This window comes from Hyaena hyaena, unplaced genomic scaffold, assembly GCF_003009895.1.
Source record: "Hyaena hyaena isolate Hyena2069 unplaced genomic scaffold, ASM300989v1 scaffold_859, whole genome shotgun sequence".
Taxonomy (NCBI): domain Eukaryota; kingdom Metazoa; phylum Chordata; class Mammalia; order Carnivora; family Hyaenidae; genus Hyaena; species Hyaena hyaena.
This window is the reverse complement of record NW_024081492.1, coordinates 676,111-702,068: the sequence shown is the minus strand read 5'-3', so window position 1 is coordinate 702,068 and position 25,958 is coordinate 676,111. Positions and strand designations below refer to the sequence as shown.

At 44.6% G+C, this 25,958-nt stretch overlaps 1 protein-coding gene across 1 annotated transcript in view; it reads right to left on the bottom strand.

The window, feature by feature from the left end:
- Positions 1–4,668: 4,668 nt before the first annotated feature.
- The window catches only part of SLC24A3 (solute carrier family 24 member 3), a 504,574-nt gene continuing 483,284 nt past the window's right edge, over positions 4,669–25,958 (bottom strand). Inside the window, exons 16-17 of the mRNA XM_039220101.1 lie at positions 10,534–10,599; positions 4,669–6,589 (exon numbers count right to left, since the gene is read on the bottom strand). Coding sequence (XP_039076032.1) covers positions 6,440–6,589; positions 10,534–10,599 — 216 coding nt within the window. The 3' untranslated portion in view covers positions 4,669–6,439. The remainder of the gene's footprint in view (positions 6,590–10,533; positions 10,600–25,958) is intronic.

The following is a 25,958-nucleotide window of genomic DNA, read 5'->3' as shown; positions in this document are numbered from 1 at the left end:
AAGCTGCTTTGGATTCTGTGTCTCCTTCTCTCTGTCCCTCTCCTTCTCATGCTCTGTCTCTCAAAAATAAATAAACATTAAAAGAATTTTTAAAAAATCATTAGCTCTGATCTGGTTTGGTTTTATATTTAAATTTTTTAATGTGTATTTATTTATTTTGAGAGAGAGAGAGAGAGAGAGAGAAAGAGCAAGTTGGAGAGGGGCAGAGAGAGAGGGAGAGAGAGAATTCCAAGTAGACTCCATGCTGTCAGCACAGAGCCCAACACAGGTCTTCATCTCATGCACTGTGAGATGATGACCTGAGCTGAAGTCAAGAGTCAGACACCTAACCAACTGAGCCACCCAGGCTTCCCTGACCTGTTTTTTAAAATATATTTTTAATGTTTGTTTTTGAGAGATACAGAGACAGAGTGTGAGCAGGGAAGAGGCAGAGAGAGAGAGAGACACAGAATCTGAAGCAGGCTCCAGGCTCTGAGCTGTCAGCACAGAGCCCAATACCGGGCTGAAACCTACAGACCACGAGATCATGATCTGAGGTGAAGTAGGACACTTAACCGACTGAGCCACCCAGGCATCCCTGGTTTGGTTTTAATTTAAAAGTTGTTTTTGTCTGGGAGCAAACAGGCTATAGGATGGCAGAGAATGTAGATTATGAAGATTTCACCAAATTTCTTTTTCTACTTTCAGCCATGTGTAGATCTCAGTGGAAATAGAAAGAAAAAAGAAATTTGAATGCAAGAAACAGAACGTGTGTGTGTGTGTGTGTGTGTGCATGCAAGCGTGTGTGTTTTCTATAAGCTACATACCAGTGATATCGGTAGAGGTTGGTATAGGCTTTCTGGACAAAGGACATTATTTACACCCATGGTTCTCAAAGTGGGACCCAGGCCTAGCAGTGGTAGCATCTGGGCATTGGTGAGAAATGCAAATTCTTTCACCTACTGAACCAGAAATCTGTATTTAAATGTCTCCAAGTAATTCTGATGTATGTATGCTTACATTTGGGAAACCTGATTTTAGACAATAAGTAAATGCATTTTCTCACACATGAAGTTTAGTAGAGTCATGTTTAAGCAACTGGAGGGAACAACTCAACCTGATAAGACAATAAATTTTTACCTATTCTGGAACTGTTTTTTCTTAAACCTGTATTTTCCTGAAACTAAAGGAAATTTTGGTTCAAATCCATTGGTGGATAAAGAAAGAATTGATGATGGACAGAGCATCTGAATGTATCATCCTGCATCAAGCCTGGAAGGGACATGAAACATCTGATTCATGTATCAAAAAGGAAGATACAAAACCGAGTAGAGTACACCATTTTTTTTCTGCAAAAATTTAAAAGTATTCATTTTCTGCTGAAAGCACCTTTGTGCACAGGTGCATCTGTTTTTAGCAATGACCTGTGGGCATGGCTCAGAATTCCAAGCAACAGCGAGGATCATGACATTTCTCATCACCCTTCATTCCAAGTTTTGTATGCAGATTTCTGGAAGCAGTTATTGTATTAGTTGTCTCAACAAACCAGAAGATGTGATATCACCAAATTCAGTGTTTGGTAAGTAGAGTAAGTTTGAAGTTACATAAAGACGAAATGTGATATATGTATATGTGCATACATTTATGTTAATTGCAGCAGAAAACCCTTACATGGCCTATATACTAACATTGTCTTATTTTTTAAATCTTTTTATTTGAGAGAGAGAGAACATGCAAGCAGCAGAGAGAGAGAGAGAGAGAGAGAGAGAGAGAATCTTAAGCAAGTTCCATGTTCAGCAGCGCCTGATGTGGGGCTTGATCCCACAATCCTGCTGCCAGCATTGTCTTAAATCTTCCCTTCTCTTCTTCCTATTGCAAAAACAAAGATCAAAACCAAAATGAGTAGTAATAATGATATTCACCACATTTAAAATCTTGGAGCGCCTGGGTGGCACAGTCAGTTAAGTGCCCAACTCTTGGTTTCTACGAATCATGAACTCATGGTTCCTGTGTTTGAGCCCCATGTAAGCCTCTACACTGGCAGCACAGAGCCTGCTTGGGATTCTCTCTTCCTCCATCTGCCCCTCCCCCACTCACACTGTCTCTGTCTCTCTCAAAATAAATAAATAAACTTAAAAAAATAAAATCTTTACAACTTGATTGCTAAATTGAAGTTCAGTAAAAAATTAACACGACTACTAGCCACAATTTATTAAGGAAATAAATGTTCTAAGTGCAGCAGGAAGCCATCTGAGAGATTTTGGTGTTTTACTGCTCTGCCCTATGTTTCAAAACTAAGCAGGAAGCTCAATGTGAAATCACTTCTGGGGGATCACATAATTTATCTTATGCATGTTGCTAATCCTCTGCTTGTCCATGGCTTCAGTGCCTGACTTTTTCGGCATCTTAGCACCCCACATCTCTGAAGGATGATGCAATGGACACATGGCTTTTTATTTATCAGAGAAACATTGGCTGAACCCACCCTATTCCTCCTGAAGTTGTATCATAACAGACAGCTGGATATTTGGAAAGTTTTCAAAGATCCACTGGATTGTTTTCACACAGAATCTTGGTGTCAGATAGACGGTGTGTAAGTGTGTGTGTGGTTTGTGTGTGTATGTGTGTGTGTATGTGTGTTGAACAGTCATTTCAGAGAATATAAAAATAAATGAGATTCATTAATTAGTATGAGCCTACCCCAAAATCAACATGGAAATGTCCTATCTACTTCAAAATAGCTGAGTGAAATGAGTCAGAATAATTGGATAATTAGCCTGGACAATTATCCTATTTTGAAAAGGTGAAAATAAATAACTCTCAGAGCATCACCACCACCAATTTCCCACTTCCAATTTCTCCCAACAATCTGAATACTTTCATGACCAATTAGGTAAAATTCGAAGGCTACATGTTATTACATTTATGGCAAGTTGGATTTTATTCCTATTTTATATACCACAACTGAAAACCATCTGGACCTTATAATTTTACCACCCCTCCCCCATTTTTAAACATTCAGGCTTTTCTTTGAAGCCTGTGTACTTAAAGTGAGTTCAGATTTGCTGCCTGAGATCTATACAGTCTCCAATCTCTAGCATTCCAAATTTATGACTGTAATCTATAAGCGTCTGCAGCAACAGACTTAGGAAAACAATCAGCAGCCTTCACCCACCTATCCTCCAGCCAGATCTCTTTGAAGGTAGATAACAAACAAACAAATGTATACCTACAAAAGTGCACTATACCTAGAAAGATAGGGCTGGTACTTTTCTTCAGAAAGGGGCAAGGTCGTCTGGAAACTCTCAGTACATCCAATGCCACCTAAAGGGTATGTGTGCTAGCCGTGTTCTCAGCAGGCCAAGGAATATACTTTCCAGAAAAAAGAGGACGTTCTGGCAGTTCCTCCCTGTGGGGTCAATTAGGATGTGCTGAGGAAGAAGTGCAAACCAGTATCCACCTTCCCTCACCCCCTCATGTATAAGAACACAGCCTGGGGAGTTAACTGAAATAAGCATACTCCAGAAAACTGCTGAAGAGCATTCTCTGGCGTTACTGTCAGGTATGAGATATGGAATAAAAGTTCTTCCCTCAAACCCACCCTAACCCCTCCCAAATAAATACCAGAACAGTGGAAGCAGTGAAAATAGCAATATGGGCACTTTTGCATCTTTGAAGACCCAGCTTATTTAGAACCACATTTGTGGTCGACAATTCAAGACACAATCATGCACGGCAGGGATCTGGGCAGAAAATAAGCCAAATTCCCATCTCCTATAGGAAACCTTCCCAGTTCCTAGGTTGGCAATTGTTATGAATGGGAACTTTACCCCATTCCAGCATTTTCTCTTTGGGAAATTTAGCATGAACTATGATTTCTAAAGATTTCATAGAAAGTATGCTGAAAAGAAAAAAAAATCAAGCTTCAGATCAAATGTTGTGGCTAAGACTAAAGCATATTGAGACCAGTATAATGAAATATTTGATGTGAAAGTATCTAATGCTTTGTAAGCATCAATCAGAATAATGACAATACCATCTGTGCTCAGCATGTATCTATAAAATGCACAAACACAGTGTTTTTAGATATCAACAGTCAAAACAAAGCTAAGGACCTTTTCCCTCCAACCTGGGAATATATTGTTTTAATCAGTTAAATAAAAGTTGGTGCTGTGCTTTATTGGCAATTTTTCTTCTGGTTCCTATAAATGAACTCTGTTGCTTCAGGTGGAAACCTGGCTTGTTCATTAAACTTGGTTTCCTTTTAGATCTGAGTAATTATTTTCAGAAGTCATGCAGGTAAGAATGTGGCTTATTACAATAATGTGTTACTCTCTCTTTTAGGGAGTCATCTTTGGGGAAGTCTGCATGTTCTTGACAGAAAATTAGTAAAATCAGGACAGAGAACTTGAACTGCTGAACAATTGTCAATCTCTTCCTCTCACTTAAAATGAAAGAAAGAATTCCTGAATAGAGCACTGCATGTATTTTATAGGATGATAAATCCAAAGTCCCTTCAAGATTTAGAGAAGAGCCATGATTTGCCACCTCATACCAGAAACCTGCCAGACATTTTGCCAGCTTTCCAGGTGGGTTCACCTAAGAAAGAGCACCTTTCTGTGCATACTGGTCAGTGTAGTTAAAACGGGCAACACTCCAGGGGAGGAAGTAAAGCGCACATCACTGAAGGAAGGATATAGAACAGAGAAGTTTATTTTACACTATCCGTCCAAGAAAACAATCTCCATAAACCAGTGCAAAATGTGCAACAGAATCAATACGTGTGTCTTAGCTCTGAGAGCCCAAATTGGTGATTTCCTCTCCCGTTCCTCCTTCGGGCAGGTGCCCCATCGGCTGGCTAACGCTGGCCTTGGTGTGCACCATTGACAGAAACATTCAACCAATTTGTAGCAGGTTATTTTTTACAATTCATACCAGAATGTGTACAAGGGGCGGCGAGAACCATACTGAATGAATGATAAGTGATCAGTGCTTAAAGTAAATACAGGGGGGCTGCACGGGCAAGAATCCACAGTTTCAATAAATACAAGTGTAACAAGCATGGGTGGGTCTCAACTCGGTGGAATTAGTCTGCATAATAATTCAGCATCATACAAAATCTAGCAGGGCTGTTGAGCAGTGATTGGCAACAACGTTCACAATAACTTATGCCCTTGAGCGAGTCTGGGTTGAACACATTCTGTGGTTCCAAAGGTGTCAGTTCTCTGTTTCCTCCTTCCCTTGCCATCCCTCCAGGATGGGAGGGGTGGAGCTGGGGCAGCTTGGTGGAGGCGTCCCATGAGGAAGGACGCTGGCCCAAGAGCCAGCTGTCAGGGTCCAGTGTACTCAATACCGAGTGGCAAATTGGGACTTTATTGACGACGTCTGTGCAAAGTGCGCTTCTCTCCATTTTCCAAGAAACCAGTGTCTGTATCTCCTGCACAAAAAGCAGTGGTGGCCTCTGGGTCACTCCCTGTCACCCCAAATACCAAGTGATGAGAGCGCATCTCAGGGACTCACGGGCTGGGAAACTCCTGGTGCTGACTGCCCGGCACCTCCCGAGTGGGTGGTGTCACAGGGGCCCCTCATCGAAGGTCTCAGGCAGGCTAGAACTATTGCTTGAGAGAGTAGAAGGAATCTAGTGACAAAATAATGGTCCTAATGGATATGTGGGAAGCTGTCTTCTTCCTTGAAAGCCTTGTACCCCCTAGGTGATGCCTACAGAACTTCAAGGAGGCATCCTTGTATATGAAACATCATGCATCTGTTCCCGGTGGCCTCGCCCAGATGTTCCTCTACTAAGCACTAAATCCATGCATGTTTCACCATGCCTGGGATTTGATCCCAGAAGACATGTCAGGGACAACCTATGGATCATCCACTAATCCAGAGCCCAGTGAAAGAAGATGTGAGAGAAGCTCTCCATCTCTGGAAGAAAAGGAATAAAAGAGGGAGCCCCCCCAAAGTGAAACAACCCCACCCAAACCCAATAACCTAGGTACCATCTCAAAACATAACAAAATCCCAAACACTCCCTAGCATCAATACACCCTCTCCTCTCTATTCCTTTGACAGTCTCAGGTCATAAATTAGGTTTGTCTTCCATCCAATAACTTAAAAAAGGAGGAGGGATTGTAATAAGTTTTTCCTGGCTTGGGCCAGTTAGCAGCCAGTTTTTCTAAAATCTCAGTCACTGTTCAAAAATGGAGCTTGAAAATTCACGTGGATGTCAGAGTCTTCACACGGAGAAGGCAGGAAGGGGTGGGTGAGAGGAACCCATGGAGAAGGGGGAGCGGAGAGGGGTGGGGACAGCCTGGGCCACCAAGGCAGGAGCGGAGGCCTGTGAACAGCGCGGGAGAGCCAGATGCGCCGGCTCTGGGGGCCCACGTGACTCGGGGTGCGGCCAGGTCTTGTATTGCACAGAAAAGAAGGACCGAGGCTCGGTGGGCGTCTGGGCGGCTCAGTGGTCCCCGCACATGGGCAAGTTCACAAAGGTGAACACGTTGAACTCCGTCATGATGGAGAAGCACAGGAACACGCCGTACAGGAAAAGGCACCCGCACCCGAGCTTCTTGTCCAGCTGCCACTTGTTCAGGTGAACGCCAAACACCTGCAACACACACACTGGGTCAGAGGGCGTGGGAGCCTTGGGCCTTGGGGTGGCCCTGGCTGGGGGAAGGGCTGCCAGTGGCTGACCTCATGGAGCACCGATGGTCTCTGAGCACCCCCAAGCCTGTCGCTCATGTTTTGGAAGATCAGAACATCAAAATCAAGAAGAAGGGAAGTAAAAACTTGGAAATAGCTTTAAAAAGTCCTAATGATGGGACCAGTCAGCATGGGCATGGTGGCCGTCGCTCCTCTTCTGGACTCCAGTCCCACACTACTCTGTGCTGGTGCCACTCGTTCTGACTCTTCACACTCTTGCCTCTGGCAGCCCCTGGCCCTCCCTGAGGATGCAGCCCCCCACAGTGGCAGCCACATCTCTTCTGTTCCTGTGCTTGGAGGCGAGGAGTTGCATCCCTTACCCCTCCCTGAGGACACAGCCCCCCACAGGGGTGGCCACATCTCTTCCATTCCTGCACCTGAAGGTGAGGAAGTTGTACCCCTTGTTCTTCACTGCTGCTTCCACATTGTTTTCTTCTCTCCTCCACCAAGCTTGGAATCTAAAGTCTTTGAATAGTCATACTCCATCCCACCCACTTGCAGTCAACACGACAAAACTGATCTCTTTCGCCCTTCCCCAGAACCCAGAGTCCCACCCACTGCCACTCCTGTCTACAGCACCCTGTCGTCCTGCCCAGCAATTTCACCATCCACTGAGGATATCTTCACAACACCTGGCTCCACCCAGTCTCCTGCAGCCATGCCCTGGTCCTGCACTGCCCCCACTGGGCCTGGGTGGCTCAGTTGGTTGAGCGTCCAACTCGATTTCAGCTCAGGTCATGATCTTAAAGTTGTGGGGTAGAGCCCAGGGCTGGGACTGGCACTGAGCCCATGTGGAGGCTGCTTGGGATTCTCTCTCTCCCTCTGCCCCTCTCCAGCTCATGTGCTCTCTACCTCCTTCTCTCAAAATGAATCAACTTAAAAACTCAGTTCCTCAGTTGTACTAGCCACATTTCATGTGCTTGACATCACACATGGCCAGCGGCTGCTGTCCAGTGCAGGTGCAGGCCAATGGACAAGTTCTACTGAATAGTCCTATAGCTGAGATCTGGCGACTAGCAAGAACAGAAAGGACCCAGTGTCAAATACCTCACACTTTAACCATCATCTCCTCCACTGCCCATTGCCCCTGGTCCCCACCCCTGACCTACCTTACCCTGCTTAAATTCCACCAGCAATCGTTAGAACCACCCCTGAGCACCCGTGACTGCTTATTGGTGTCTCTCAAGTGCTGTTCTCCTTCTGTGGCTAAAGCCACAGACATTTGGTTCAAGTCCTGTTTCCAGGTTTTCCATATTGCTTCCATGAATGAGGCTGACTGAAGCTGGAGAAAAATGCCTGGCCACACTGAAGGGTACTCTCACTTTTTAAGTTTTTTTTTTAAATTTATTTTGAGAGAAAGGGAGGGAGAGGCAAAGCGGGTTGGGGTGGGGGGTAGAGAAGAAGAACTCTGAACAGGCTCTGTGCTGTCAGCACAAGAGTCTGATGCAGGACTCGAACTCATACCTTGAGATTATGACCTGAGCTGAAACCTAGAGCCAGACACTCATCTGACTGAGCCATCCAGGTGCTCCTGAAGGTTCTCACTTTTTTTTTTTTTTAAAGTTTTTTGATGTTTTTATTTATTTTTGAGACAGAGAGAAAGCAGGAGCTGGGGAGGGACAGAGAAAGGGAGACAGGAACTGAAGCAGGTTCTGTGCTGACAGCAGAGATCCTGATGTGGGGCTTGAACTCACAAGCCATGAGATCATGACCTGAGCAGAAGTTGATGCTTAACTGGCCACCCAAGTGCCTTCCTGAAGGTTCTCACTTTTAATTCAAACCCATAAACCTCAAGCAGGCCATTTATGGCAATCATTTCCCTAAGTGCACTCTCTCTCCCTTTCCTGGATAGGTGTTTCTGACCTCTCCCATCTTCTGAGACCCCCCAACACCTTCCTTCTCCACTCTCACTCTCAGTATATGATGATGTTCCTGTCCACAGAGCTCCCACCACCAGATCCACTTGCTCACCTTCTCTCCTGCCAGTGAAGACCCGCCGCCCACGGCCCCTCACATGTGTACATGATTCCACTCCCCTTACCGTTCAAGAACATGGTCCCACCAACTGCCCTCTTTCATCTCCATCTCCCTACCCAGCCGGGGGTTACTCCAACTGGGGTACAAGAATGCTGCTAGCTCTCTCATATTAAAAAACAACTACATTTTTTCTGGATCCCCATTTCTCTCCTTTGTTCACAGCAAGATGACTTCAGAGAATTGTAAACACCACTGTGTCCAATTTCTCTTCTTTCATCCTGCTACTTTGTTCTACTCAACCTTCGACTTCGTTGCCCCATGCAACCACCTTCATCAAGAGGTCCAATAACTTTGTATTTCTAACCTGAATGGCCAACACTCAGGATCCGTCTCCCGTGACAGAGCCATCACTCCCTTCACCCTGAAACACCTTCTCCACTTGGCTTCCAGATGCCACACTGTTCTGCTTTGCCTCCTGCCTCTCCAACTGCTCATTCTGTGAGACCATTTATTGTCATCCTGACCTCAAACTACCAGAGGGCACCAAGACTCAGACGTTGGGCCTCATTTCTGACCTCGCTAACCCTCTTGCTGACTGTATCTAATTGCATGGCTTTAAATACCATCCACATTCTGGTGCCTTCAGCTTGGATGTTTCTCCTGAACTCAAACTCATCTTTCCAACATATTTCTTGACCTCTCCCCTTGGGTGCTAAATAGGCAAGATAGCTCAAAATGTTTGAAACTGATCTTCCCCTGCCACACACAAACCTACTTCTCTCTAGAATTCCTGCAGTCCCATTTCAACATCCCAGGTGGTGGCCAGCCCCATCTCCTAAAGGTTGTACACTTGTAGCTGTAACCATGCACTCTGCTGGCAAATGACTTGTCCCTTCATTCATTTGATGTTACCTTCTCTAGAGGTCTTGGATATTCATCTGTATAATGGGGCTGATATAGTGGCTACATGATGGGGGCATGGTGAGCTCCAAATGGGAAAATGTATGTAAAACACTGAGCACAATGTGTGGCTCTGACAGTTCTCATAGCCCTAAATCATACCAGACCCAAAGAACCTAAGCTACAGAAGAAAAATTGCATAGATTACCACTTTTGCATCAGGTGGTGTTTGCTTTAGTAAATCTTTGATATTTGACTTACAGCCTGAGATCCTGTAAACGACCTCTCCAGCTTCCTGCCTGCCCTTTGGAATCCCCATTCTCAAGTATGTGGATGTTCACATGCCAGTATAATTCAATGATGAGCTCCTTGGAAATTTCAGGAAAAAACACATTGCGTCTCAATGTTTACTAATGTGAAAATTTAACCGCATACTTGTATATGAATGGATACTTCATGTGGTACAAATCTGTTTCCACCAAACATGGCAGCTGAGTTGGAGTATCATATTATACAAATAGATATGATGGTGAAGACAGTGGAATGGCATAAAGGTATACTGTCAATGAAATAATGTATTCTGAGTCTCTGAGTACTGGCTGGATTTACAGAAGTGCTTATTAACTTGAAACAATTAAATGGAATCTACCCTTCTCTTCACTAATGTTGCAGAAAAAGTGGATCTCCCCTTTGCTTTTGATAAAATGGCTTGTGCTTGACATGAGGCAGGGCCTTGCTTCTCAGAGGAGGGCTGGTTCCTTTCAAAAAGGGGGAAGGCTTTCTAGTGAACTGCTAGGATCCACTTATAGAAGAGACAGCCACGAAGGAGGTAGGACATCTGGAGGCTGATTGTCTCCATCCACCAGGAGGCCAAGCCCATCTGGTGTCCAAACAAACTCTGTGGCTGAAGAACCCGAGGGTGGAGGTGGGGAGAACACAGGAACTCAAGAGGGGAACAAGCGGAAGCCCTACCGTGACAAAGACGGAGGCCAGGAGTAAGCCCACGGAGTAGATCAGTCCTCTGCTGTTTAGCCGAATCTGTAAGAAAGGATGTACAGTTAGGCTTCCAAAAAGGCATCTGCTCTGTGCAGGGGCTCAAGCAACTCTGAGTAGCAGTAAGTTCAAATCTCTCCTATAGGATGGCAAAAGGCAGCTTGGATAGGCTTGCCCTGGCACTGGCAGCAGGGATATGCCCTTCCCTAAGACAGCCAGGGGGCACTCTTGTGTTGTCCACTCTCAGTCCAACCCTATCCTTCCCTCCAGGGGCAGTGCCTGCTGGGCTGCGGCATGGCCACTCTAATTCTCTGTCATGTGTGGCCTGATTCTTGTTGCTCACAATACTGCCCTGTGGACGTGACCTCCAGGGAGCATTTGCTTTCTTGGCATATGACTTTTAGGTTTACCATTTGGGTAAATTTCCTAACATGGGTGGTGGGAGCAATATTTTGAAAATGTTACTAAAATTTTCTCTCTCTCTCTTTCTGAGAGACAGAAAGAGAGAGAGTGCAAGCAGGGGGAGAGGGACAGAAGAAGAGAGAGAGAATCTTAATCAGGCTCCATGCTCATTGCAGAACCCCATGAGGGGCTCAATCCCAGGAGTTTGAGAACATGACCTGAGCCAAAATCAAGAGTTGGATGCTCAACTGACTGAGCCACCAGGAACCCCATAAAAACATTCTATCTCTTTTGCATCACATTGTCTGTGACCTCCCAAACTTGACGGGAAGAAGTGGATGAGGGTTGTTACTGTGAGCAAGCAAAGAAGAAGAGTTAACACTCCATTTGTGATATTCGTCAAAGGATTTTTGTTTTGTTTGTTTTTCAGAATAAGACAGTGGGGTTAGCAGCCAAACACTGAAAAGAAAGAAACAATTTTTGGAATTCTTATAAATTAGCTCTGTCCAGTAGAACTTTCTGCAATGATGAAAATATCCTGTATCTGTGCTGTCCCATATGGCAGCCATTAGGCACATGTGGCTGTTGAGCACTTGAAAGGTGGCTCATACAACTGAACAAGAACTTTTTTTTAATAGTTTATTGTCATGTTGGTTTCAATACAACACCCAGTGCTCATGCAACTGAACAAGAACTTTAACCTTATTTCAACCAATTCAAATTGACATTCAAAGAGCAATATGTGATCAGTGGCTCCAACAGTGGGCAGAGCAGGTAGGGATTATTTAGAGGCTGACCTGGCCAACAAAGATTTCAGAATTTCTTCCATAGTGCACAGAAGATGCCTTGATCTCCATCAAAGATCACGAGGTGGACCCTGAGATAGGAGGTGTGCCTTAGAGCAGCCGTGTTCAAAGCATTGTCCCTGGGCAGGCACAAGCAGCATCACTTGTGGGCTTGTTAGAAATGCAGGATCTCAGGCCTCACCCAGTCCTCCTTAATCAGAAGCTTTGGGGATGGGCCCATCAATCAGTGTTTCAATAAACCCTCCAGGTGGTGGTTCTGATGTATGAGAAAGTTTAAGAACCACTGAGTTAGAACAAGTACCAAGGCTAAACCCACTTCTGATCTCCACAGGTTCTGGGGCTGGGACTTTGACATTCTTTTTACACCAGTTCTCTTGCAAAGTCTTATCTGCATGGACGCTTGGGGACCATAGAGCCCCCACCAATGTACACTGTTCTGCTGGGAGTCAAAGGCTCACCTGCATCCACAGAAAGGAAAAGCAAGGCAGGCTGATAGGTTCATTAGAGAACAGAGTGGTTATAATCAGCAGAAGTGGTCTGGGGACCTCCTGACAAGGTTCAAAGCACCTCTTGGCACCCTTTTACCATGAGTAAAAGGTATGGGAACATGTGGATATCTCTGTAGGTGGGTGTGTTCAGTTTACCTTTTGGTGATAGGAAACTGCTTGCCCTAAACAGTTAGACCTTTTGTGTAGGGACCCAGGAGCATAACACATCTCCTTATATAATGTTCTGTCCCAAAGGGAATGTGCTGGACTCTATCCCCTGCCTGCACAATCCATGTGAGCCAACCATCTGCCAAATCCCAGCTGTAAATTATTCCCAGCCACCAAATGCCTTCCTAAGAGCAGAGGACTCCAAGCATATCTCTGTGACACTAAAGCAATGGGTTGACCTCATTAAATCAGTGTAAAAAAATGAGGGATTGGATCCATCCCAGTCCAGGTGATGGCTCATCTTCCTACAGACCCTCCACCTAGCTATAGATTGATTTTCCTCCTTTGATCAGCTGTGTAGTATAAAGAGGCCAGTGTCCAGGAGTACATCACAAATGTCTTGTACTGAATAAGATTCTCTGCCATACTGTCCATACTGAACCTATGATAATGCCACATGTACCCTGGCGAGAGTTGAATGAGGGAAAGGAAGGGCTCCTCAGAGCAAGATGGCAGCCCCTGTACAGAATGAGGAAGAGCCCTCTGGGGCTGTCCTCATCACAGTCCTTGGGCTGACCCTGAAACTGTCAACACACAGAAAACCTTTTGAGTTCTTAATTTTCAACATTACATAGATTTTTCTAAGACTGTGGCCGATGCATTCCAAGCCCAGCTCACCCTTGGAGTTCCAGGGTTGAATCCTTGTCAGCAATAAGAGTTGAGTAAAGTGATTCCCTGCCCTTAGGAATCCAGGAGCCAGTGAGAGCCAAGCTCCAAGAAGGAAAATTCTCTTTGGTCAAGCCTTTTGCCTTTTCCAAATGAATAATATTCAACTAGAGCTTTGGAACTTTACTCTTCCTTATTGACCTATATAAATTTTCAAGGAGTGGTGCTTCTAAAATTCTAAATCTGGCTCTAAAGACTAAAGACAACCAACTCTGGTGAGGTTTCTGAGTAGTTTTTCCACATTTTCACCTTTTTCACTACCATAATGCACCACAGAGGTTATTTTTTGCCATTTCACTAATTAGAGACCTAGGCTCTCAAAGACTGTATTGATTCCTTGCAGAATCCCCACTTCCACATAGACATGACAGTAAGGGATTAGGGTTCCTTCAGTCACCTGTGGGTCCAACTTGAACACTTCCCAGTTACTGGAGACTATGGACGGCTTGGGACAGGAACTGGCCAACTATGGGCCATGGGCTGAATCTGGCCCATCGCCTGATTTTGTAGATGAAATGTTATTGGTGCTCAGCTTGTTCATTAGCATATTGTCTACGTGTCTGCTTTCATGCAGCAGTGGAAGAGCTGAGAAATTTGATAAAGACCATATGGCCCACAAGGTTTAAAATATATCTCTGCTGGCCCTTTCCGGAAAGTTGCTAACCCCTGGGTTAGGGCATGGGCCCCAGACCCAGTTCACCAAAACCCTTCTGAATCCCTGCTTGGTCACCCACTTGATGTATAATCATGGAAAAGGGGCTTCACTTCCCCAAGCCTCAGTTTTCTAAGAAGTAAAGTGGGGATAATACAATTCCCACCTTATAAGGTGGTTGTGAGAATTAATGGAATTAATCCATGTTAAAGCTTGAACAGGACCCAGTGTATAATGAGTTCTCAATGTGTCTAGGCCATTATTCACTCACTTATGAGCTGCAAAACCCCTTCCCTCCATCCCTGGCTACTGCCTTTATAAACTCACCACCCAGCAGCCCCCTGACCAAAGCCTCAGTAGATGACAACACCATGAGGACAGGAACCATGTCTGACTTTACCCTCTGCCTGGCACAGGGCTGAGCACAGGCCACATGCTTCAATGTGTAACCAATTAATGGATAATTAATCCATTCCATTTCAGAAATGAAATGGAGCAGAGTAGACCGGTCAGAAAAAGGCTGGGAGCAGAGACCCTGGATGCCACTTCCAGATGGTGTTCCAGAGGCAATGCAGTCCTGTCAACATTCCCTGTCCCTTTTCCCCACTGCATTTTTTATGAATGTGTATAGCTTATTTATTCTACCTAACACAATGTTAGGTAGAAGAAATAAGTTTATGAGAGTTTTCAAGCAGTCAGAAAAATTGAAAGAATTATACCATTTTCATAGGAGTCAATAATAGTTCACAGGTGCTTTGTTTCTAGATGCAATTTCCATATGGTGAAATTTGCAAATCCTAATTGCACTGTTGAATGTGTTTTGGGAAACACCTACAATCATATAACCTAAACTGTAGTCATGATATAGAGTACTTCCATCCTCCCCAGAAAGTTCTCCTCATCAGTCTCACTTAGATCAATCACTGCTTCTAGCTTGGCCTGAGAAATTTCATATAAATGGAACCCTATAATGTGCATTCTTTTACACCAGGATTCTTTTACTCAGCATGATTTTTTAAGATTCCTTTGTATTTTTCAGTGCATTACTAGCTCATTTCTCTTTATAACAGCATAAATATATCACAGTTTATCTAATTCTCCTGTTTATAGATATCTGGGTTGCTTCCAGTTTTGGGCTATTAGGGTGTATTGATCATATAATTCACAAACAATCTCAAAAGAGACCTATAGTGGCCCCTCATGCCCAGAGGAGAAGCAGGAATGAAGATAATGAAGACCTCAGGGGCCCCAAACACACTCACATCCCACCCAGTATCCTCTCTGTAGTTGGGCACTGGGAGCCTCTCCAAATGGGGGAGATTCACCTTCCCCACCTCAGCACACTGCTGTCTCCCTTTCCAGGCCTCAGTACGGTCAGGTGGGGTGCTCACCTCCTTCCCACCTCACTTCTATTCTGCCCATCCCTCCCTAAGTCTTTTTGTCTCTTCCAATTTCACTGAGCCCTTGCTGGCCTTATCCCCTCTGGTGATGCAAATCATATCCTGACCTTGCCTGGCTTCCTTCTTACCTCCCCAGCAAGTCCTGATGCTCTGAGGGCAGATGCTGGGTCTTCAGTTTTTCCTCCTTCCACATAGCACCTAGCTCCCCACCTATCTACACGCACTGTGTGTTATTTTATTTTTAAAGTTTATTTCTTTATTTATTTTGAGAGAGAATGAGAACAAGTGGGGGAGGGGCAGAGAGTGAAAGGGAGAGAGAGAGACTCCCCAGCAGGCTCCCCACTGATACAGGGCTGAGTCAAATTTGGATGCTTAACCAACTGAGCTATGCAGGCACTCCTGCACTGTATATTTAAATAAGCATCTGTTGGTGATGCTGAGCGTATGCATATCCTTGTGTACCTGTGTGAGTATGTGCATGTGTGGGGGGTGCATATTTTCATTGGAGGCAGTGAGACAGGGTGGCTAGTGTGCATATAGAGCTGGATGAGGAGACTGGTGTGTGAGTGGTTTTAAGCTGATCTTTTTAAGCAACAAAATGAGAGGGCACCAAAATTTTTTTTTCAATTGAGGCATAATTTGCATACAGTAAGGGACAAATCTCAAGTGTACTATTGGATAAGTTTTGACAAATGCATATACCCATGTACATGACATCTCCAACAAGATATACAACATTTCCATTCTATGGGGCACCTGGGTGGCTCAGTCAGTTAAGCGTCTGACTTCGGCTCAGTCGTGGGTTCGAGGCCCACGTCAGGCTCTGTGCTGACAGCTAGCTCAGAGCCTGGAGCCTGTTTCAGATTCTGTGTCTCCCTCTCTCTCTGACCCTCCCCTGCTCATACTTTCTCTCTCTCTGTCTCAGAAATAAATAAAACATTAAAAAAAAAAACATTTCCATCACCCCAGTCAGTTTCCTTGAGGGCAGCAAGTTTAACTCAACTCCCTCAAAAGTAGTTTCCTGGGGTGTGCTATGCCAGACAATAGCATGGATCCTCCTCATCTCTGGACCACCTTTGCACAAGACTTTGGGCTACAGCTATTCAGTGTTGCTCTGAACAATGATTTCCGAGCTCCTGAGTCACAGACGCAGGGCCCATTAAGTGCAAATGCAGAAAATCTCCATGGCAATGCCCACCAGAGAGCATGCCCGGCACAACTGCCCGACATTTAACATTGTTTTTATTTCTTGCCTTCAAAATACACAAATTCATTCTCTGATTCCCTTGTGGTAGTTGTTGCAGAGGAAACAGCAGGCTGGGTGGTTCCAAAGAAAACAGGAATTTAGCCCACGACGTATGTGCATTTTTTTCATACAGATGCACACACCCATTCAGACCTAGTTTTAAGCGTGCAACCGGTTCATAAAATAGTTCCCTGAATCCTACACAGTTTGGGGATCCAACAACCCTGGCCTCAAAGATTCTGACTTCTCCATATTACAGTTTAAAATCTCTCTACAGTTTGAGGTCAACTCCATACAACTGGCAAATTCTTTGAGGAAAAATAAGAAGCCCCTGGATTTTTGCTAATTTATTTATAACCCGGAACACATGTTACATGTCATTTTGCATTTTCAGATTTGGGTAATTTGAACATTTGTGTGGGTGTGGGCTCCAAATGGAAGTGTCCAGTCTTGGCTTGATGTCATAAGCTATCACTGGGTGGGAATCTCTTTCCCTGAAACAATTAAATGAGGTATAAAAGTGAATATGCCTGCAGAAAAAAAGACACTTCAATGGCTGGGCCCTGTCCTTCCCAGAGTACTCTCACGAACATAGGGTTGCACAGAATTCTAGTGGCAACTCCTGAGCAAGTAGGGGGCAGTTTGTTCTCCCTTTGTAAAGAGGAGGCAGTTGACACTCTGGCAACTTCAGCACATGGCCAAGGTAAGGTTCTGCTCCCCGACTCCAGTGCCTGTGTGGGTGCGGGTTTTCTCCACGCATCCAAGCATTTCTGTGACCCCCATTGGTATCCTACACTTTAACGCAGTTCTGGCACTATTCATGGAGCAACCCCATCAGATGGCACAGGTGAAAGGCTCAGTCCTACAAGGCTCTCCTTCCCCCACCCCAGACGCCAGTCACAAGTCCAGGTGTCACCTGTGCTTCCGACTGATGGGCTATAGATTGGAGATTCCAAGGACGCACTGCTTGGGTTTGACTAGTTTGTCGGAGTGGCTCACAGAACTCAGGAACACATTTTATTGACTACGTAACCAGTGTATTCTAAGAGGATAGAACTCAGGAGCAGCCAGTTTACCTGGAGAAGGTAAACAGGTCAGGGTCTGGGGAATGGGAGCAGAGCTGCCTCTGAGCATACCACTCTCCGCTGATCTCCACGTGGTCACTAATCTGGAAGCTCCCCGAATCCCTTTCTTCTGGGTTTTTTAGGGGCTTCACTGCATAGGCAATTAATTAAATCCTTGGCTATTGGCAACAGTTTCAACCTCCAGCCTGTCTCCTCTCCCTGGAGGTCAGAGGTGGGACTGAAAATGTCAACCTGGTTGATTCTTCTGGCAACTAGCTCTCATCCTTATGTGGGGTTGGAAAGTCACCTCATTAACATAACAGAAGACACCTTACAGTTTTTATCATTTCGAAAATTCCAGAAGTTTTAGAAACTCTTTGCTAGAAACAGGCATGAAGATCACACATCTATTTCTTACTATAAATCACAGTATCACACAAGGACAGGGAGCTGGTAAGGGATCACATAAACACTAAACATTGAAATGCAGACAGTAAATTCTAGACTCTTTCCTGCACCCAGCAGAGCATGGGGAAACAGTCAGAATTCTCTTCACCCACTAAGAACCCTCAAAAGTGGCACTTTCGTCTTTCTTGCCTATCGTTTCTGAAATTGTCCTGAATGAACTGTAAGAACCACAGATGCCAGTGTGGCAGATGCCACTGGGACCCCTGTCCCTTCTTTCTAGCTGCCTCCCCATGACCAGTATCAGTGTCTGTGCCTGAGAGTTTCCCCCCGACACCATTGAAGTGCCCAGCTGCCCAGCATCAATGACTCTTGGGGTGGGTGCATGAACATGAAGCCCCCTGCCCCTCAGATGGGTGAATTCTGAGACGTGAGTGTACTCCATTTGCCAGAGCCCCTGCCCCCCAGGGCCTCACCTCCAGTTACCATGACTGCTGTTGGCTGCCTTCCCTGTCTATCTCACCCTCCCCTATTCCCCTCTGGAATTTCCCACTCCTCCCCAATACTCTCCTCACCTCAAATCCTGGTTTCAGGATGGAATGGTTTCTTGTGCGGGGTGGGCAGTAGGGAGATCTAAACTTGGATAGTGAAATGAATTGGCTTCAGGCCTTGGCAACTCAGGTAAGCCCATCTACAGGGGACCTGTAAGGACCTTGCCTTCCCCCAAATACCACCTCATTTTCCTGATGTAGTGCCTGAACTAACACAATATTTACCTTAAAAGCACTGGATAGCATCACTACACTTCTCAGGATCTCTGTCAAGACAACCTCAAGAAGAACTATTCATTAAGATGTCAGCCAACTGTCCCTAAATGCCCTACCCAGATGCTGTGGGAATAGTTTATAGACTGGCCTTCTTAAGGGCATTCCAGCAATTTGCTGCTTTCCATGTAATATTCCCACTTGGGCTGGTTGTAAGCCACCACAAGGCCTCATTGAAGGCAGGGTTAGGAAGAAACAGGCAGTCTCTTCTCGTGAGCCTGTCCTGAGGGGCTGGGGTAGGGATTTTTAGAGCCACAGAAAGCTGGTGGTAGCAGGTGGAACAGTGTCCAGGCACTGGGAGCCTGATTTGAGAATGCTTGCTACAAAAGTTTGGAAGATGTAAAAGGCACTAAGAATGGACTAGCTAATTGGTTCATTCCACACGGGCCCTAATCCTAATGTTCCTAATGGGGAGCATTAGTTAAAAGAGATTCAGTTCCTGAACATCAGAGATGATAGTCCCATGTGATTCTGGAGGGAGTACATTTGTCTGGAGTAGGCTTCTCAGAGGAGGAGATGGTAGGCTGACGGCTGGTCTTAGAAGAAAAGCTTTGGGGAAAGCCTTGATGTGCTTGGCTACTCCAACTTTGAAACATTCTCCTGGCTCCAGAGCTCCCCTTTTTGGCTGACTGCCCCCTCAGTCTCCTTCACGAAATGTTTTTATATTTCCCCTCCCCAACACCAGGATGTGGTTCTAGGCTCCCTTCTCTATCCACATGTACCTCCTCTGTGAGGTGTATGCTTTGAAAACCATTTGATGCTACTGACTCCCAAGTTTATGCCTGCAGTCAAGACCTCACCCCCAAACTTAAGGCACATTTATTCTGCTGCCTACCTGAGAGCTCCATGCATACCAAACTGAATCTGTCCTAAATAAAACCCTTGATATTTCCTCCTAAATATGTTCCCCAGTCCCCTTGCAGTCTTATACATCTCCATGAGAGGCACCAGAAGTTACCTTCACTTTTTCTCTCTCTCATCTTCTCCACAGATCCATCAGAAAACCTTATTAATTCTTCTGAAAAATCTCTTTTTCTCCCTCTACACTCAGACCACCTTAGCCCCTGTCATCAGCATCTTGTCACCAGCTCCAGGACTTGTTTTCTCCTTCTTTGCCTTCTTGTAATACATTTACAAACAGTATCAAATATGATCTTAAAACATAAAGTGAATGATGCCTTTACTTTGCTTGAATCCTCAGTGGCAGTCTAAAACAATCCAAACTTTCCAAAATGGCCAATAAAGTCTTCGGATGAGCAGGGCCCTGTTATCTCCTAACTCACTTCCCCGTTAACAGATGGTTAGGAGCTGATGATAAATCAACCACCAGTCCTGCTGATTCTTGTTCTGCAGTTTCTTCTGGCACCTTCCATTGCTCTCTCGCTTCGCTGCTACAACCGAGGCAGAGTGGCACTGGTCTCAATTCCCTTCCCTTGTACCAGAATTCTGTGTCCATCCCCTTTCCACAGCCTCCTGGTGGGCAGAAGGATTTCTCTGCCTCCTAGATTTGGGCTTGGCCATGTGATATGCTATAGCCAATGGGATATTAGTGGATCAAACCAAACACAGGTTTGAAACATACTTCCATTATTGAGATGACCTCTTGTGCCTTTTATCCTGCAAAGAATGTGTCTCAGGAAGTCAGTGGTCCAAAAAGGAAGAGAGACAGAGGGAACAGTCCTGTCTGAAGCTTGGAGCCAAACCTAGATCAGCCAAACACCTGTCACCTCACAGACACATGAATGGGAAATATATGATAATGTATGTTTGCTGCTGAATTTGGGGAGAGTTTGTTATACAGATTATGGTAGTGAGAGCTAACTGATACAACTATCCTAATCTAGGTCACTATATATTTTTTTCTCCTGCAAATGTCTCATAACTGGTCTTATCTGGCTCCAATGCTTTCTCTATATGGTAGTCAGAATCTTTTTTCTAAAATGCACATGCAATCATACCACTCCCTCCCTCATACCTTTCATTTTTCCACTGCCATGGCTCTAGCTCACTGTGTCCTTTAGCACATAACTCCTGTCTCCAGTTTCATCCCAGCCATTCATCCCTCCACTTTGTCACTTCCTGCCCTCACCCTCTACCCCCAGCCTAGGCGCTACCCTCAGGTCCTTCGGGATGCGAAGCTTTCTTGGATCTTGGTCTTCTACAAACTACTCCTCCTGCTGGATAAATAATCCTCACATTCTTTACTTGCTTAGCTCCAGGTAATCTCAGATTTTCAGAATAAGCATCACTTCCTTACAAGAACTGGAAATCCCAAATCCCTGCCACATACCTCACAACATCACACTTTGGGCACACATCACACTTTGTTTTGGAATTGCTTGTATAACTGTCTCCTTCCAGACGATACAGCTCAAGGGGCACAGGACAGTGTCTGGCTTGCTCACTAAGGTGTTCCCCAATGGTGGTTACCAGCTTAGCACACAGTAAGTGTTCAATGTTTCATCAGAAAAAGAATGAGCTGGACAGAGAGTGTGGGATAAGAATGTTTCTGATCACCAGGGCAACTGGATGGCTTACTTGGTTGAGCATCTGACTCTTGGTTTCAGCTCATGTCATGATCTCATGGTTGTGGGATTGAGCGCTGCATTGGGCTCCATGCTGAGCATGGAATCTGCTTGATTCTCTCTCTCTCTCTCTCTCTCTCTCTCTCTCTCTCTCTCTGTGTGTGTGTGTGTCTTCTGCTTACTCTCTCTCTCAAAATAAGTGAACTTTATTTTAAAAATGTATTAAGAAAAGGAAAGTTTATGATCACCTCTTATTTTTCCCTCTGTAGATTCTAGAGTTAGGTGGACTCCTGCTTGGAAAAAACATAGACTCTCCCTCTATTACTTTGTCGATTCATTTTGTATTTTTAAGCCCTAGCTCAGAGATCTGAGTTTTGTAATGGTTTCCTGGAGCCTGCCTGGTGACTTTCTTAATTCTGTTAGAGCATGTGGAACAGACATTCATTGCCAAAGTGGTATAAGAGGTGCTCATTTTCCAAACTCTGGCTTTCAGAAATATTTATTTCAGGCACCTTAGGTAGCTAGCTGGCTTCTAAGCAAACCACAAATGCTAAGAAATGTCAAAATCTGTAAAACTGCTTTTATCCCACACTATCAAATGCCTGAAACTAATATCATGCACAAAACAGCTGTCTTGATGGTAATTATCCAATAATTATGACTTGGAAACTCTACTTGAGATGGAAAAATTGCTTCAGAATTGTCAGCAGGTCCATCGTGAGGGCAGGAGAGGCCATTAAACCCACCCAGGCTTCTTGACTCTGATGTGAGAGTGGTCATGGGGTTACCACTATGCTAAGTGAAAGGAGGCCCCTGGGTGTCCTTCCAGAAATGAAGCCTCTCTCTCAGAAAAAACTGGAGGTGTAGAAGAGGGAAGACAAAATGCTCATGGCAAATCAACACTTAAGTTTGTGCTTTTTTTTATGAGCCTGGAACTATTTTTCCAAGCGAGTTCTGCATTGTGGAATGAAGTTATACAGAGTCCCCAAATGTGGCTGGGCATTGGGGACTGGATGGGAGCCTGATGAAAGCCAGGTGGGGACTCAGGAACTGAATAAATGGGGGTAATCCTCAAGGAAGGATACAGAACGTTTCCTCCAGCCTTTATTTGGAAAACCATGTAGACATATAATGAGCCATAGCCTAGAGAAGTGAGGAGTTTAGCTGCCAGAATGCCTGTGAGACTTATGGAATAGGAATCTGGTGATGAAGAGTGGTCTTTTTCCTCCAAGTCCTTCTTTTTCTTCCTTCCCTTCCTTCTCTTCCGTCTTTTCCCTCCCTTCCTCCCTTTCTCTTTTTTTCTTTTTTTGAAAGAGATGGAGCACGAGCGGGGAAGGAGCAGAGAGAGAGGGAGAGAGGGTCGCAAGCAGGCTCTGAGAGGTCAGTGCACAAAGCTCTACACAGGTCTCAAACCCATGAAACCACAAGATCATGACCTGAGTCTAAATCAAGAGTCAGACGCTTAACCAACTGAACCACCCAGGCACCACAGATCCTTCTTTATTTACGTAAAGCTGCAGGGCTCATTTTAGTCTTATAAGCAGACCCTATCCTCTCTTCTAGCAGAGATTCAAATTCAGGGATGGATCTGGTCTAAAATCCTACCCAGCAATGACCTTTACACTCCTGTACCCTCAGCTGTGCATAGCAGCACTGTGGCACCTTTGCTTTGGGCAATATGCTCCTCCCTCCTGCTTTGGTCTCTGGTGTTTTGGAGGGAGAAAAAAGTCTCATTGTCTTCTCTCTGCTACTTCTGGCTGTGACAACCTCTCTTAAGCTTGGTCGCTTGATCTGCAAAAGAGAACTTGGGACAGCAGTGCACTAAGAGTGAAACTCATGACCCCTGTCAACCTCACCCCTGTATTTCTATTGCCTGGCTTCCCTTCTATTATAAGATGCAGCAAGCTTCAATGCCTTGGCACTTGCAGTCTCCTTTGTATACAGTGCTCCCCCTGCCTTCAGACACCCAGCTCTTTTTTAACATTCACTCCTCAGCACAGAACCCACCTCCTTGTCCAACAAATCCAGAGTGACGTATGCTGCCCACTCTATCACATCACTGTCTTCATAAAGCTTTTGCTCTTCCAAGTTAGCACACTCACTCATGGATTGTCTGTCTCCCCTAACCTCGGTGCACATTTTATTTTTTTTTTAATATTTTTTATTTATTTCTAGGAGAGAGAGAGAGACAGCGTGAGCAGGGGAGGGTCAGAGAAAGAGGGAGACACAGACTCTGAAATAGGCTCCAGGCTCTGAGCTGGCAGTCAGCACAGAGCCCAATGCAGGGCTCGAACCCACGAACCACGAGATCATGACCTAAGCGAAAGTCGGATGCTTGACTGACTAAGCTACCCAGGTGCCACCCCCGCTCCCACGGTGTACATTCTAGAGGTGGGGGGGTGTGTACTCTACCTTGTTTGTTTGTGTTTCCAGCACTTTGCCAAGTTCTTGGCACATAGCAGCTGCACAATAAATGCTGGTTGAAGAAATAACCCTTGCCTTATGTAACTGCCATCAGGATTAGATGAGGCTATGTGGGCCTGGTGTCCCTAGAGGGCCTGGCACATGGTAGGTACTCAATGAATGTTAAGCTATTCTTCTTGCTATTTTCTCCCGACCACCCTGCTCTCTTCTCAGGTCAGCCTTTTCCTTCATTCTGTCCTACTCATATGTCTTTTACCCTAGGTGGTAAAGTTAGGATCATCTAACCATCCATCCATCTATCCATGCCTTCATGCATCCATCTATCCAACAAATACTTGTTGAGCACATTCTAAGTACCAGGCACTACCGGGCATGGAAGGTACTATAAATGCATAACATGGATACAGATCCTGCCCTCAGGAGATCACCTGTCTTGGGGGGTACTCAGACAAAGGGGAAAAGGTAAGGTATGATGGGAAGTGCTCAAAAATACAGGAATGACACCTGACCCAAGCTTGGGAGATCACAGTAAACATCCAAGTCAATGCCTGAAAGATGAGCTGGAGAAAGACAAGAGAAGCCTCTTGTAATGGCCCCTTTACTTCTCCTATGAGGTGCTCTGGTTCTAGATGGCTATATTCTGGGGCCCCTGGTTTCTAGGAAAACCAAAGCACACAGTTTGGTTGGGCAAAATCCTAGGCCACTATTTTGGTCTACCATTACTAGGCAAAGACATAGTCTATACAAGTGAAGTCTCCCAGAAAACTGAAGTCTACCTCTCTACTGGCCAGCAACCGTTTTTGATAAAAATATTTCATAACTTTTTCTTGATAGAATCAATAGCATTCATATAAATTTTTTTTTACCTGAGGTGAGATATGGCAAAGCTCTTAGGAGCTATTGATGTATGTGGAATTTCTTGCCACTACCATTGAGGAAATAAAATTTATTCTCTATTTAAACAAGTAAAATGTCCCACTTATGTGCATGAGGGCAAAGGGCACAGTATGAATGGCAAACACAAAGTAGACATGGTGCTACACTCAGACTCTAGTAGCAGGCAGATGCTATGGGCATATAACTATCAGACAAGGCAAGAAACAAAATGGACCAACAGGGACATGGAGAAGAGATTATTACACAATTTGCAGCATGGGGCTGTGTATGGGCAGCACTTGGAAGGGCTAGAGACCCAGGCATGTGGTCAGGACTTGGGGTGTTCTTTTGCTTATGGGATTTCATCCTTGTTGGGTGCCCTCTCAGTCAAAGAGATCAAACTATCTGAGTAAAATACAAAAAAATTAGCATTTTAAGAATGCTGCTAGGCTCTAGGATGGTTTTTGTTGTTCTGTCTCTCCTTAATTCAACTCACCTGGCTCTCCTTTCTTGCTTCTTGACCATTTACCTTTTAGTTCTGACATAGTTAGGCTCAATAATTTTCCTGATAAGATTTTCTACCTATAAAATACAGAATTCTAGACTACAGAGCCTTAATTAAATATAATCACTGGCTTCCTAATAGCCCCTAAGTTGTGAATACTACTGAAAAATAAGTAGACATCTTTCCAAAGACAAACAGATGGCCAATAGACACATGAAAAGATGTTCAACATCATCCATTATCAGGGAAATGCAAATCAAAACCACAGTGAGATATCACCTCATATCTGTCAGAATGGCCAAAACCAACAAGACAAGAAATGACAAGTATTGGCAAGGAGGTGGAGAAAAAGGTGTGCTTGTGCATGATTGGTGCACATGTAAATTAGTGTAGCCACTGTGAAAAACAGTAAGGAAGTTCCTCAAAAAAAAAAAAAAAACCAAAAAAACCAGAAATACCATATTATCCAGTCATTCCACTATTGGATATTTATACAGAGAAAACTAACTTAAAAAGATATATGCACCCCTTTGTCTAATGCAGTATTATTTATAATAGCCAAGACATTGAAGTAACTAAGAGTCCATCAACAGATGAATCAATAAGGAAGATGTAGTGTGTATATATAATATGTATAAATATATATATGGACTGAGTAAGCCACAGGAATAAAAGGCAGAGATAAAAGGCAGAGCATAAGGAATACAGTCAATGATATTATAACAGCAATGTAATGGGGCAGATGGTAGCTACACTTGTGGTGAACAAGGCGTTATGTATAAACTTGTCAAATCATTAAGTTGTACGCCTGAAATTAAGGTAATATTGTGTGTCAGCTATACTCAAATTTAAAAAAAATAATAAAAGGGGGTGCCTGGGAGGTTCAGTTAGTT